We start from the raw sequence: 15,934 nt of genomic DNA, 5'->3' as shown, positions 1-15,934 counted from the left end.
TAGCAGAGCTGCTGGGAGGAAGCCTGGAGCTCACGTAGTTCCAGCACTCGCCAAAGAACTGCTCTAAAGATCGTGGGCAGCTGAAAGGCATCTACACAGCTAGAGCCACTGAAATCTTGAGGGAATTATGCCCTGGAGAAGAGGACTTCAAACACTTGGTGGCTGTCATAGTCTTCATTCTCCCTGAAGATATTGTACATTTTATGATAGTGGCTTCAGAATGCATCTTGTAGTATTATTAACAACAAATTACATAAGCTCCAAAAAGGTTAAACATTTACATCCAGAGCAGCCTCCTGCAGATCTCATTTGATTCACATTTGATTTCTCCATGAGCAGCACTGTATTTGGAGACATTGTTCTCCTTGTTGCTCTCAGAGATGGAAAATGTGCCTGTGGGATGTTAATGTTTTGAGAAGTGGTTTCAGGATCTTTCCAAAGTAAGCAAGCAAAGTGTTCTCTGAGCCAGAAAAAAAGAGCTGGTCCCCTTGGCCTCACATGGCCTGACCTGTAGGCCACAGCTCTGGGAGCACCAGGATAAGACTTTGCTATGACTCTGGAAGGTGATTCCTGTCCTGTGCTCTGGGGGTGAAAATCTGTTTCAGGCTCATTTAATGTCCCCAAGACTAGTGACAGGAATAGTTAGATTGCTGGAATGCTTGCTTCTCTGGGCAGGAGAATGTGCACAAATGCTCCTTTCGCATAATGAACTCCTAATTTAAGCTTCATCATGTCCTCTGTATAGGGTAGCACAAACCTTTTCAATCCCTCTTTGTTCTACCTACATATGATTGCTTGCTTCTTGCAGAACAGGCATTTAAAAACATGCAACACATCTTGGTATAATGTCTCTTTCTTGCTGTCAAGTTGAGCTCTCAAATCTGTTGCATCCTCTCTGCTCCACCAATGATCTTTGGTGTTCTTTGCACAGAGCACCTGCGTAGCCAGAGAATTAGATGTAGCACATAAGATTCCTTTGAAATTCTGCCATATGTGGTGTCTTTCCTTAAAAATACCTCAGTAGAGACCTTCATACTGCTGTCGCCAGGCCCTAAGACACTTTCCTGATTGTCCTGCAGGATGAGTGCCCTACCATACACAGCTTTCAACTCAAAGGGTGTTTCTAAGAAGCAGACTAAGGTCTTCAGTGGAAACACCTTACAAGCGTGTGTATTGCTGGTGTTCAAGGCCAAACAGAAGCTCATGGGGAGAGGTAAGGAAATTAAGTAAGCAAACTCAATTTTAAATAACAATATGGCTTTAATCATTCCTTTTCATATAGCTTCAAGGTGTGCTACACTCAACACTTTTGAAAACAATAAATACAGGTATGACTTTTCTCACCAGCTGATTCCTGACAGTCATGCAACGTATGCTTTGCTTCTCTCTTTTAGGGAGAGACTTCTTGCTGCATTGGCAGCCACATTGCTGGCATTTTAACCTTATCATACGTAACCTCACATGCAGAAAAGTATTTGCAACAACAGACGTATAAACAGCATTCAACCAGTAAGTATATACATATAACACTTCATTCTTCCAATCAGCAACAGAACATAGATAATTACACAAATCCATACGTGAATTGCACTCTTGCCATTTAAATGACTTTAAAATATCTTTGCAGATACACAATATCAAGGATTTTAGTATTATTTCACAGTAACATGGCACAGAACTTAAAGTAGCAAAGTTTCTATGTTCTGGACTTTATGAATATGGAAAAGTATTTTCCTGTTCCTGTATTGACAATCTAGTTCTGCTGTTTCGGGTCTGAAAAAGCTCTGTGGTACCATGTCCCTGATAGGACAATTCCTTCTTCTCTGAATGTGCCCTTTGCCTCTCATACAGAAGGCACAGTACAGCTTTGCTCATGGAGCTACACAGCAGAGACTCATTCAGTAAGATCATGCCAGGTCATCCTTGTGCTATTTCTGTGTATTGTGATGATGCATTGTCATGTTCTTACTGAAAATCACATTTTTTTTAATATGTATCAAACCCCCGAAATTTTCTAGGATGCACTCATGCTGATACTGGTCATTACATTATTTGTGCTAATGAGAGGAATCAATTAGGTTTTGACATTACACATTGACTTTACACTCTCAAGTAAGAGGATATGTGGGGCTTGCTCTCCTCATGCGTCAGAGGAGGTGCATGAGGTGAATCTGTGTTTCTTTTGAGTATGGGGAAAAAAGGCAGATGAACATATGTATAACTGCAGAACACCAGCAAAAATCTCAACTTTTTATTTATAGATCTGTATCTAGTTCATTACCAGGCTGGTAAACACAGGGAATCTTAACAGTTACTACAGCACTCATCTGGAATAAGGTATGCACATCTGGGGAGGAAAAAAAAAAAAGAGATTCACTGATACCACATAAAAAGAGTTACTTTTGGAATCCCAGGAGAATGGAAAGCCTATCTTAAAAGTGGAGACTAAAGGACTGGACTTGTTTATCTTGGCAAACAAAGGCTGGGACAAGATTCCCTTTGATCTGTAAAATGGGGCCAGATGAGAAGAGCAGCTCCTTAAACAACTGGGCATCAAAGAGGCAAAAGAAGTGGGGAAACTTGTGAGGTCCCACTTACATGACTCTGAGAAATAATAATTTTGTGGTGCTTTTGCCTCACTTGAAGAAGGGAGGTCGCAAAATAGGTTCCCACAGGTCTATGTGGGCGGGCTGAGGAAGGAAGGGAGCTGCTGAAGGGGATTGCACATCAGGGGGCTTGCAGGAGCAAGGGATGGACTCTGTGAGTCAGGAAAGCCTTTCAGATCTGGTAATGGATAACTGCCTAAGCAGAGGAGAAGGTTGGTTCATGTGGCTTGCTCTCCTTGAGGATACCAAAAGGAAAGAGATCTGAAAGAGAAATGGCTCCCTAGGAATGGCTTTTTATCTTCCAGTACTTTAACACTGGCCTGTCATATGCTGGAGACTCTTTTTCTGACCGTAGTCCTTGCAGCATTTTTAGGAAGAACCTTGCCTTTTATTAGTGGCTGCCCAGGCACTTGGAAATGGCAGCTTCCATTCACAGAGTTGTTCTCAGTTTTACATGAGTCTGTGATAGTAGCTCGGAGGCTGGAAGATTTTGAATCCAAAGAAACCTGACTAACAGCAACACTGCCTGCACTCTTAGAAGAGTAAGTGTAAACCATTTTGAGAAAGGCTGATTTTGTGTTTGTTTCTTGCTTGTAAATGATGATATAGCATTTTGGAAGAAAAGTGCAGCAGAGGATTCCGTAATTGGATATTAAAACAACGATGATTTCCACTGCTGGCAAGTATTTGCCAAATGTAGTTGCGTAGACAGGGATAAATACAATCCATGCTATAAAGTAAATTAGCATGCCAAAAGTGATGAATTTAGCTTCATTGTAATTCTCTGGCAACTTCCTACCTTTAAAGGCAAATATAAAGCAAATAAATGCTAGGGCGGCGATGTAGCCCAACATAATCCCAAAAGCTACAACAGACCCCTCATGGCACTCCAGAATTATTGCTCTTGGGATTGAGAAATTTTGATTCACAAAAGGTGTCCTAAATATTAGCCAGAAGGTGCAAATGATAACTTGAATTCCAGTGCAGGTGACCACAGTGGGAATAGGTTTATACACGCACTTCAGGAAATTTTGAAGTTTGGGATCAAAGCTGAAAGCTAGTAAGATTTTTAGTGACTTTATTAAAATACATGAAATGCAGAGTGTAAAACTTATGCCAAAGAGTGCTTGCCTAGTTTTACATTTGAATTCTGTGGGTACATCTATGAAGAAGACAGTGCTTAAAAAAATTAAGAAGTGGCTGAAGAGAATAATATAGCAGACAGTCAAACCACCAGATGCCTTTACAACAGGCGTGTCCAAGTTTTTGGTAAATATTACAGAAATCGACAAAACCAACACAACCCCAAAAGCAGAGAGGAGGAGGAGGAAGATAGCAAACCAGTCAGTCCAGGCAAGGAAATAGATTGTCTTTTTGTAGCATGTGGTGCTGTTGACGGGAGCCCAGTAGGTTTTGTTGTTACATCGGTAGCAGTAATCCATATCTGGAAGCAGGAAAAAAAAAAAAAGGAAGATATCTAAAAACCCAAAGTTAATAGATTGCAAAGTGGATTTTAGAGACGTGAGATACAGGAGCACTGAGGGAAGGGATGCTAAAGGGAGAAGAGGGGTCTGACAGGTTCTGGCTCCTGCTGTCGCTGTCCAGGCGGAGGAGCTGCAGGGCTGCGGTGGCTGCCGTGGCAGTGGCACAACGAGCCAAGGACAAATGCCTGGAGCTCCTTGCCAGAGGGGAGGAAGCCTTGCCTGCAGCCGGGGGCGAGGAGGGAAAATGACCAGGGCTCTAAAACTGCCTTGGTCATCACTGACCAGCCAAATGTGACCTGGCCGGAGCCCTGGACAGACAAACTTTAATTTAAACCTGAACAATGGCTGGAGGGTAACCAATTCTCTTGCAAAAGGTTGAACTATATTTCTTTCATTTGTCTATTTTTAAAAGAAAACACCCCAACATTCTCTTTACTGATAGCTTTTTAAATACAACAGCAAGAACAAACATTGTTTTAGATTATGATTTGAAAGGTACTTTTGCTTTGCAATTCCTGCCCTCTGATATGGAGAAATTTCACAATTAATTGAATAAGAAGATAAAATTTACTTCCCTTCTGCTCTCAGGATATTAAAAGCACATGCTACCTTAATTTTCTTAATTGTATGTCTCTCCTCCATATTTAATTTTCCATTTAAAAATCTTTGCTTAAACCTATAAATGAACTAGTGGTAAAGTATACATCAGATTTGATACTAGAAAATATTATTGTGCAGTTATATCAAATTACACACTACTCTGAGGTAAGACACCAAATGTGCTGCTAAGCAAAACACATACCCTTGAACGTCTTAGATTTATAGAATGATTTGGGTTGGAAGGGACTTTCAAAGACCATCTGTCAGGGCAGGGACACCCTCCACTATACCAGGTAATAGTAAAGCTATTGCTCAAAGCTCCATCCAGCCTGGCCTTGAACACTTCTAAGAATAGGGCATCCACAACTTCTCTGGGCAAGCTGTTCCAGTGCCACACCACCCTCAAAGAAACTGTTCCTTACTGGACTGGGTGTACTATGGAAAGAGGAAGGAAAGGCTCTGTTTTAATGAGTCAATCTCACTGATGAATCAGCCAGAATGTCCACCATAGAAAAGAGTAATGCTAGTCAGCTGGACAATCTAATTGCTTTAAACTTGGCCTTTTAAAGAGCATTTACACCAAGTTTTATGGAAAACTAAGCAAAACCAAATATTTAAATCCCATTCCAAAATTTTACCCAAGGTTGTCAAGGCACATTATATCCAAACAAAACCATTGCATTGATGTATAACTAAACCTTTATTTGGACCACAAATCTTTACCTGTTTGATTGCTGTAATGGTTTTCTGGACAGTAAATACACTCATAGCAGCATGTGTGTGGACTTTCTGTAACCTTTTTCACCTGGCCTGGCCTGCAGGGCTGGGAGCATGTTGACTGAACCTTCTGCAGAGTGCAGAGGGGAAAAAAAATAAGATCATCAGCTCAGGCACAGCTAATTACAAAGGAACATTAATTTAAACCTCCAGTAATTCTGCAATTTGGGGTTTAGGTTTTTATTTTGTATCACATATATTTCAAGGAAATCTGAAAATAATGTTGGAAAAAAGACATTGTAGAATCCATATTTCTTGTATTTTCTCCACACAGTCAATTACTAATAGAATGGGGCATTATTTACCTTATAATTTTAATTTTTCAGCCTGAGTGCCAATCACTGGATTTGTATATACCTTTAAAATCTAGATCAAAGTCTTTCATTCAGCTTTGAACCTGAATTTAGGCTGCAGAGGATCAGCTTCAAAGAATGCCCAGAAGCATCTGATGGGGAATTTGAGCGAACAGCTTCACAAATGACATCCTGAAACTCTGCTCAGCTGCTCTGACCCCAGGAGGGACACCTTGGCCTGGGAGAGACACTTTGGATGGTGCTCTGTACTGCAGCTCTAACATTCCTGACCCTTGGCAGCTCAATCCCAAGTCATGAAGCACCATTCCTGGGTGTGTGATTTGGGCTTTCTCTTGAGGTATCACTTCAGGCCCTCCTTCTAAAAACAATTTTTGTGAAACAAAGAATCTATCCTGAGGCACACTGCCATCTCCTCTCCTTCCAAGATGGTGCTCACAAGGATGTGGAGACATTTCTTTGCACCACAAAGAGGAACAAGGTTTGAAGCTTCTTTCTCAACTCTGTTGATTTCACATGCCAAGACTAGAATTCAGCCCACCTAGCAGGCAGCCTCATTTCCTGTCCCATTAGTGGGGAATGCCTTGCAGCACAGAGCTGCACCGTGAACTCAGACCTCCACCCATGCACAGAGGACAGATTGTCCAGCTGGAACTGGCCAGACAACACTAGTCCCATCTGCATCAGTGCTGAAGTTCCAGGTGGCACCACATACTCATGTTGCTGACCCCAGACTTTCTTTTTTTTTAACAAAAAAGTCAACACATCTGAAACTTCATGTAAAAAGAATGAATGAGGTGGTTCATAAGAGAGGGCTTTTTACACACTATCATTTCTTATTTTAAAATCCCTTTGTAAGATTCTGGAGTAGCATTTTTAGTACAGACATAACTTTCTAGGAGCATTCTGGAAAATTAAATACATATTAAATTACTGAGCCAGCTCACAGGCTAACATGCATCTCAGGGTACATGAAAGGGGTTGAATAAACTCGCAAAGGATTCTTTGCTCTTAAAGGAAAACATTAAACCACACAAGAAACTTCTAGCTGACACATGCTTCTCTTGCAAATGCTGGAGGGAGGAAAAATCATATTAAACAAATTTCACATGTTTTGTCAACAAATTAAGTTACCTTTAATGCCAGAAAATCTTTTTTTTTCTCTTCATCCTCAAAGATAAAGCTACCTTTCTCTGCATCATATTCTGCCATAGTGGTGATTGCCATGTGGCCATCAATTTCTTTCCAAAGAAGGACATCATAACTGGTGCTCATATCTCCTTTGGAGTCAAACTTGATTTCCTTACTGTCATCAATGACTACAACTTTTTTAAGTTCTTCAAGGAGCTGCACATAAGTGTAAGGAATGAAAACACACATTAGTATCATGTCAGTATGACAAACTGAGTAATTTAACATATGTATGATAATATCAAATTAAAAAGAAATGGTTTTAAGGCTGAGAGAAATATTAAAATTCAAGTTCATATTTGTTTACAGAATTACATTATACAGACAATCCTGTTGACCTTAAAAATCTATTAATAAAAAGTCATAATGTCTTAAGTTTATGCAATGTGTGCAAATTCTCATATCAGTACTTTTTTTCCAGCCTTGAAAATTTTGGTATGATGTTCAGAGAGAAAACATTTTTCCTTGCAAGAACTAAGAGACTTTTGGCCCTCCACTTCTTGTAAAGAACAATGGTGGGTGGTGCTCCTGTCGTTACTTTACTGCCATCAGAGTCAATCTGGGCAACATTTGCTTCCAGAGTAAATTCCCCCAGCACGTCTGGAAGTGTCTAACACTACTTCCAGCTGTGACTGACCGAAATTGTGTATGGCAAGGTGAGACTCAGAACTGTTCAATGAACAATACATGCCAATTTGCTCAGATGGGGAGATCAATGACACAACAGCAATAAACAGCAAGGCCATATTTGATAGGTCATGGTAATATTTGATAGGTCATACCAAAACAAGGATGCTTTGATATGGCAACTGTCCAGCTTCATATTGCAATTCACTCTGTTCAATAGGGGAAAATTTCTGCCTGCCCCATCACAGACAGATCAAAAAGGTCTGTGCAAATCTAGAGGAAGACAGGTTAAGGCACATATCACCCACTCCGAGTTCATGGAGAGATCATAGGACTCCCATTAGCTACCATGGTTCTTAATTGAAGTAAAGGCTTTATTATTTTGTAGGCCTAGTGATTTTTGGCAACAGTAATTAACTAACAAGAAAAAAATTCAGTGTTTGGTGAAAGGCTGAGTTCAACTTCATTTGAAAAGCATGCTCTTACATGGGTCCATTTTATTGCCATGGGTGATATTCATAGCATTTAACAAATGTGCTGACAGGTGCTCAATAGGCTTTGTCAAATTTATGTAACACTGGTAACTGGTGCGTGTAATAATCCATTTTTTCATGTATCATGTAATTTTTTTGAGCATTTATACAATTTATAAAGAATCAGTGTGTTTCTAACCAATAGTGCATCGGGTTTGGATGCTGCATAGTTGTGTGGAACTCAATATGTTTCTTTTAATATCATATGTACTCAGACTAAGTCATTCAGTCTTTCTCTTCTCCACTTTTCCAATTTCTCTACAATATGAGAATACCAGAGCTTTTTGAATACATCTTGAGCTTCAGACAGAAGGATCTAATATTTAGAAACATTTTGGTGTAACTGGTTATTATTTTGCAAAGTCTGTAGCACCAATCACTCTATTGTTTCCCTATATAGGGAGATGTATGATATGGACTGTTTGGATCCTAAGCTTTTTCTGTACATATACATCTCCCTTTCTAGAGGGTTCAATTTTCATGTAGAAGAAACATGTTATGAAAACATCACGGGGGAAATAATTAGCTCTTTCAGTTCTCTTCATGAATGCTTAAGAACTTAAAAGGAGTTTTAATTTGGATGGTTTGGGATTTGGTTCAGCAATGATGTAAATGCAGCTCCATAAAACTGCATTCCTACAAAGCAACCATGAATTTGTCCCATTAGCATTTACAAATTCATGTGAGAGTCTGATTGTTACTGGGCTATTGGTTGGTTGAGTTTTTTTTTCCAAATCCCGTATCTTGGTTTGACCTGCCCTGACCTAGGATAAGAGGTCAGAGCAAGTCAGAGTGCTTCAGAGGTTGTTTGACTTTTAAATGAACATTTGTTTAATCCTCTGAGTAAAAGTGTGTAAAAGTGAATAGTCCTGAGCAGGTTCTTGGGTAAAAGGTCAGGTCAGGTTTACTTGCCTGATTTTTCCTCTTCTTTTCCCACCCAGCGGAGTGTGAAAACGAGTACCTCACCCATCTTAAAGATTATGTCTAATTTTCCTACCAGACACTTCAAGTCAAGATCAGACAGAGAAATAACATATTGCATTTTCAGTTTCAAGTAAAGATTCATTAGAGAGAAAAATACTTGAGTTAGGACTAAACAGATACAATGCTGAGAGAAAGAGAGAGAGGGAAACTGAAACTCTATGGTGAATGTTCCTATCCTTCAGTATCCCCTTATCTCATGAGCCCTCATGATGTATATTACAGTGGTTTACAGCAACAGAACCAACCACTACTAGTTGAACAGCTGATAAATCAGCTGCAGATTGACTGTACATTTTATTTTATCCTACAAGAGTAGCTAAAAGGATGTTCCAGCAAGGAGCCTACAGACAGAAGCCTCCACTGAAGCTGGCGCCTGCTCTGTGCCCTCTTTGAAGGTGATGGGGGAAGTGTTGGGGTAGCTAATGAAGCCCAGAAGTTAAAGATCAGTTCTGCACCTGTAGAGTCACATGTTTACAGCCATTGTTACTGCACCCATCAAGGAGGAGATGGTGGTTATGCAGTTACCACCATCCTTTGGCCATCTGTACATGATCTCTATCTACGGAACATATCCATGGCTTAGTACTATGAGTTTCTGCACTTATATGCGCCAAAAAAAAGGGTGAAAAAATTGGAGACTGAAATGTAGTTCTCATCACTCCAACAGTTAGACACTGCTGCTCTAGCATGTAGTCTGTTTTAAAAGTTTAAAAGTTTTAAAGGTTTAAAAAGGTGAAGAAAAGTAGGAAGATAAATAAAAAGTCATTTAGTAAGAGGACCAAGCTTTTACATCTAGGAGTATGGGAGAAAAAATAATCTGGAAGTTAGGCACATAGAATGAGACCTGAAAGAATTAATGTCATACCTCCCAGGGAGTGAAGGCAGATGGATCCTTGCAGTCTCTGTCTTTGCATTTCCTTTTAATGGCATGAGCTATGGCATAGACTGCAAGTATAGTACTACGGATAAATCCTGGTTCAATGTTAGCATTCAAAAAATCATCTCTCCAGATCTGATGTTTACTCTCCTCATTTTCCAGTAGATCATCTTGGGACTGGTTTGAAAGGCACTTTTGAAAATCATAATATTCCAGGTGTGCACAGACTGACAAAAGTGTAATATATTCATGTAAAAACTTGTTGTTTTCAATGGGCTTTTCATGAAGGTTTCTCAGAAACTCCTGGAATGAGGAGATGTCTCCATTTTTAAATCCAAATCCCACAATGGTTCCCAGCTGTCTGATATTGGGAATTGTACTGATCTTGACTGCAGCTGACCAGTTATCACTTGCAATCCAGATTTTATTAACATTCCTCTCAATTGCCTTCTTGAATAATTTGAGCACATGGAACTGTCTCATAAAGACAACAATAACATTTACTCTTTTTTCCTTGACAATCTTCTCAATTGCTTGATCAACTTTGGAGTGAAAGGTGCTGTCAGAGAGATAGGCTGGCAGCATCTCTTTAAAAGCTATGCAAACATTGTTCGCCATGGCCTGAACCCCAAAGCTCTCCAGAGCAAACCTCCCATTGTCATCATCAGTGGCTATTACTCCAATCCAGTTCCACCCAGATTCACAGATCAAGTGGGTCATTGCTCTTGTCTGATGAAAATCGCTGGGGATAGTCCTGAAGAAAGAAGGAAACCTGATTTTGTCACTGAGGATTTCAGCCGATGATGCAGGACTGACCTAGGAAGAGTGAACAATTCAATTATGGATGCAGTCTCCTCCAAAGGACCAAGACATGCAAAGCTGCCATGATTGCTCTTTCTTCCCACCTGACCCAGGTTCCCACCTCCTGTGAGTGAGCACCAACAAGCTGCAGCCAAATGGGGCAGGTTCTCTCTCCCTGCTCTTAGGATGCAGACCCATGCCCAGTACCAGTTATGCTTTCTTTTTCACTCTCTTCCACATCATTCAGTAAAGGCCAAGAACAAAACCTTTCAACATGGATAAGACAGTACTGATGGTATAAAGATTTCAGTTTACTCTGTTCAGATACCACCAACATGCTCTTCAAAACGATATTTAGAACATTGGCTATTTTTTGAGTCTCTATTCAAATTGCTAATACTCTTCTAATTTGTAGTATTCTTCCATCACTGAGTGTGTTAGTATGGTTCACCCACCCACATATATATATATATATATATATATATCTCCAATATTTAATTATTATATTTCAAAAGGATCATCTGTTGGAAGAACCTCACAGAAAAACAAACAATAACCAATATTACAGAATGCTATAATTCTTTCATACAAAAGGTTAATTATCTTTTTCTTGTGAATGTTGTAGCTAGAAAAACATAAATAGAACATTGCTATTTAAATCTCTCCAGTTTTAATCCTTTTTTAATGTTATTTTGTTCGAACTCTTTTTCCACTATAGAGTTTGACAGTTCTTATAAATGAAATCTAAGCTTTCCAAAATGAGAATCACCTGCTTGGAGTGGGTACAAGCTATTACTGGTTCAGAACATTGTATATGCTATTGATAAGAAAAATCTGTTGGGTCCCATTTTCCATCCATGCCCTAATGCAGATTTTTTTAGTCACTTGCCTTTTGATTATGTTCAAGTGTGGCATTTTAGTTTGCATACTTACTACATCTCCTGTGGTGGCGTTGGAGGTCAGAATTACTTCCTACCATTGCAGAGGAGAAGATTCAGTTAGAAGTTATCCTTAGTTCAGATTTATGTCTTTTCCACATATTTGGTTACTATGTTGCTACTTTGCAAGGTTAATTTGTATCAGTTGCCAAAACCAAACTGCGAGACAAGGTGGTGTGGAAATGGATCTGCTTCTTCCTTGTTGGTCCTGGCCTTGACCCCAACGCTCTTACAAAGGTGAAAGCAGGAATATAAGAACTGGCCTAAGCACAAGTGTGGGACTGTACTAGTCCTAGAGAGGTCAGAAATAGGGAAGGATGTTTTGGGAAGGGCCAGCGTGGATCTAAACAGTTGTATTATTTATCTTCTACAACTGTCTGAAGAGTAACAGGAGTAAATCTTTGTTTTAGAGCAAACTTCCCTCTCTGTAGTTTTAACTGACTCCAGCATTTAATTTCTCTTGGGCAGGAGAGAATTTCTGAATTTTTGGCCAGATTTGATCTGGTCTCTATTTTTTTAGCTTGAGTATTGTCATATTCAGGCAGACTAGACATGGCAGCTTTATCTTTGCTGCCTGAGCAAAGTCCTTGAGTGTCATCCAAGGGACACCAGAGTAACCAGGACTGACTAAAGGCACTGCCAGGCTGACAAGAGCCCAGCATCACCCTGAAAAAGCACTTGGATAAATGTGCCTCAAGCAGTTAAAATATCCCTTTCTGCCTTTGTTTGGGCAAGCAAATCAAGCCCCCCACTTGGAGCTGAAGCCTGATGTCCTGATGTCCCTAGGTTGAGCCAAATCCTTCCCTGTAGTAAATACATGGGTTTTCCAATTCCTATGATCTGAACTGCACATTTGTTCTAAGAATGGTAAATTTGAACCACTGTCCAAATTAAAATAATTCCCTCTAACCCACCTGTGGGATTAATTGCAAAGCCAACAGCCTTGAAACTGCCATTGACACCTCCGAGTAGGTGGCTCCAATGACTGCCTTTACTCTTGGGATGTAGTCTGAGTAGTTACACTTGAACTCCACAGCATCCTCAGAAGAATTGAATTTAGGCAGAAATCTCAGAGCAGATGCCATGGCTTTTGTGACTTCTGCACACGTGTCGTAGATTTCATAGCCCAGAGTAACTCCAGATAACAACGTTGAGTTGTTGATGGTTTCAATAGCATGAATCATTGCAAGTGTCTGGAGAAAAACTTGAATTTCAAAGCTGTCAGGAAACACAGAAGGTATTTTTTAGAAAAACATTGTTGGAAGCAAGGGTGAAGCAAAGTCTGTTTAAAAATGTATTTACTTTCACTAAAAGTGTGAAGCAAGGACAAGGGAGTACTAAATATTTCAGAATAGAAGAAAATATTTCAGAGGTCAAGGTCCTTAGTGGTTGCATTGGTGTTTCCAAAATACTTGTTAGATCTGATTAAGGTAGCACAGTTATTTCCCCTCATCTCCAGTGGATGTTGTAACAGATGCTTAGTCAGAACTTAGCTAGCACAAAATGTCTGCAATATAACAAACCCGCCTCTCAGACAAACTTCTCTAAATATTACAAATCATGTAAGCTAAATTAAATTTCAGATGGAACTGAGATAATTCACGTCTCCATAGAAAAATTATGGAAGACAGACAAAATTATCAACTTAATCAACATTTTGACCTAAATCCAGAAGGATACCTGCATGCCTTTCTGATTATTAGATTCAGATGTGGGACTAAGTTGTAAAATTCAAATAAAATTTGTGCATTTGCACCTGTATTTAAATTTTTTTATAAGAAGGCATATTTGGAATTCCTGGACTTAGGAAAGATTTATTATATACTTAAAATGAAGCTCTTCACCAGGTTTTCTTTTCATGCATTCCAGAAAAATGGATGTTTCAAGCACAGTAGGAATTGGAGCCAACAAAAATAAATATTCTGATGCACAGAACACATGCATGATGAGGAGCTTATATATAGTCTAACTTACAACATAAAAATCTATAATTCAAAGTGTAATAACTATAGTAATTATAAAAATAACTACAATGCAATCAGCCAGGTACTATCATAGATTATAACTGAGCTGCCTGAGGGATGGGAGGCAGAGTTTACTATGGCATAGGTAAAATGGAATACTCTGCCTGTGTTCAAATCATGTAGGTTCAGTTTCATAACAAATAATGAGCAGCTGCCCAGCAGAGTCCTTCAGACCTACAGCAAATTAGCATGTCCATGGAAATCAGATGATAGCACAAACCTCCAAGGCTATTTGATTTTCTGTGAAGATTGAAATAGGATCAAATGCTCATTCCCTTCCTCAGGCAGTCATGGTACCTTTTATTGTAACTTTGCCATACTTTGTCATCCAGTATTAATTCACATTGAATTTATATGATGTCCAAGGAATTTTTAAAGACTAGGCAAAACAAGAGAACCAGAATTTGTTAACATTAATATAAAAGCTACATGCCCAATGTGAATTCTCTCTTCTTTGCTATATGAGTAATTCCCAGTATTACTCACCCAGCACAATTCTGAATTACTGGCTTGATGGGATCTTCTTCTGGATGCAGCATTTCGCTATGAACTGCAAACAACCCCCCAATAACAATATCCCCTGGAGAGCTGGCACCCACGAAGTCGTCAGCATTCTGGCAGGAGAAAGCGATGTCGGTGCTGATCACAAAGCAGGGGATCAAAAAGATAACAAATGCCATGTTTCTGTTTTGCTCACTCACTCCCAGCTTTGAGTCAATCAAGCTGCAGAGCCAACAAGGGCTCCTGTGTCATCTGTAAAGAGCAGCAAAGGACAAAGGCTGCACTCAAAAGTTGGTCACACCTCATAAGGTGCTTGTATTTGCCTCACTGGCCAAGGCAGTTTTATTGAAGGTACTAAAGCAGTGCTGTCACATAAAATGTGAGGGTGGAGAGGGAGGGAGAAACATAAATGAGTTTAAAAAGAAATGCTGGACATTAAATCTCTTATGCTGTGTTCAAAGTTTATGATACCTTATCTCAAACACGTGGCAAATATTTTGGTGTAAATTTGGGCTTGTTTTGAATACCTTCCAACTGAGTGCAGGGTGCACAGAAGCAATTATGTAATATGGTAATAGTGATAATGCTGTGACAATGTTTTAAGAGTCTGGTCCAAAGAATGCTAAAATAAAAGACATCCCCCCCCCACCCCGGTCACAGTGTGCTTTATCTCAGAGTCTGGTTCACCAATCCCAACCCCAAACTACCAAAAGATTGCTTTTATCTCAACCCTTTTTTATATGTTTTATAATCCTTGTATAAAAGTTATTTGGATAAGTTAATATTCATGGTTCTGAGGCACATGTCCTAGGGACTTCAGTGGGCTTTGAATCAAGTTCTATATTTACAAGCCAGGCCAAGTCTGCTGCTGGCTAATGTGATAAACACAGAACAGTGGGAAATAATAACATTAGTTGTAGTTTTTTGCTTTTTTCTCCTTCTGACTGAGGACACCAGCGCACGAACAGCAGCTCCTGTGCTGTGGGAGGAACGGGAAGAGGCTGTTCTCACCACCACCATTCCCCTCAGATTCACAGGAATCAGACGTGCCAGAAGGGAACTGGGGGAAAAGAGAAGCAGAAGCTGGACTCTCAGCTTTCATAAACCCCAGCCTTAAACATCAAAGCGAACCTCCTTAGGAGAGAAACATGACTTATGCTAATAAATAATACCAATCAGTGTGAGGGACACAGATCTGACAATAATCCCTCCCTGTCCCTGACATTGGTTTATTTCTGTTTTCTTATAATGGCTTTTTCAGATTTTGCTGCTTTTGGTAGTATGCCAAAACACTCCCAAAAGAATGGGTTCAGCCACAGTGTTTATTGTCTGTGATTGAATGAAATCTAGGTTTTACACAGAAAATTAGAACCAAGGTTTATTTACCAGCAAACAAATTAAGAAATGGGATGTCTGTTATGCATTCTTTCTGATAAGCATAATGCATACAGTATAAATTATTCAAATCATTACATTTTGCTTGTTTTATCAATAGTCTCTTTGTAGTTAGAGTATCCATTTACAACCAGCATATTTCTTGTAAATGCAAATACAACAGACAAAATACTTGCGAGTGCAAATGTTAATCCCTAGTTAAGTTAACATTTGGCCTCTTTCTTCTAGTATAACAGTTTGTGTTTCTTTCTTTCATCTGCCTTCTTTCTTTCCATGTGACATTCT

The 15,934-nt window shown here is 39.5% G+C and overlaps 1 protein-coding gene across 2 annotated transcripts; it reads right to left on the bottom strand.

The window, feature by feature from the left end:
- Positions 1 to 1,240: 1,240 nt before the first annotated feature.
- GPRC6A (G protein-coupled receptor class C group 6 member A) lies at positions 1,241 to 14,632 on the bottom strand. Of its 2 annotated transcripts, XM_085056109.1 has the most exons (7): positions 14,240 to 14,632; positions 12,644 to 12,947; positions 11,725 to 11,763; positions 9,979 to 10,806; positions 6,913 to 7,125; positions 5,414 to 5,537; positions 1,241 to 4,050 (listed from the first exon to the last, which is right to left on the bottom strand). In XM_085056109.1, the coding sequence occupies exons 1-7, from the start codon at positions 14,431 to 14,433 to the stop codon at positions 2,930 to 2,932; spliced, it is 2,823 nt and encodes a 940-aa protein (XP_084912235.1). In that variant the 5' UTR covers positions 14,434 to 14,632; the 3' UTR covers positions 1,241 to 2,929. The 2 variants fall into 2 exon arrangements, with proteins under 2 accessions (XP_084912235.1, XP_084912236.1); XM_085056110.1 differs by lacking the exon at positions 11,725 to 11,763.
- Positions 14,633 to 15,934: the final 1,302 nt, after the last annotated feature.

Source organism: Lichenostomus cassidix, chromosome 3 (genome assembly GCF_008360975.1).
Source record: "Lichenostomus cassidix isolate B80296 chromosome 3, HeHo_3.0, whole genome shotgun sequence".
NCBI lineage: Eukaryota > Metazoa > Chordata > Aves > Passeriformes > Meliphagidae > Lichenostomus > Lichenostomus cassidix.
Note: the sequence above shows the minus strand (reverse complement) of the source record. Positions and strands in the feature narration are given on the sequence as shown.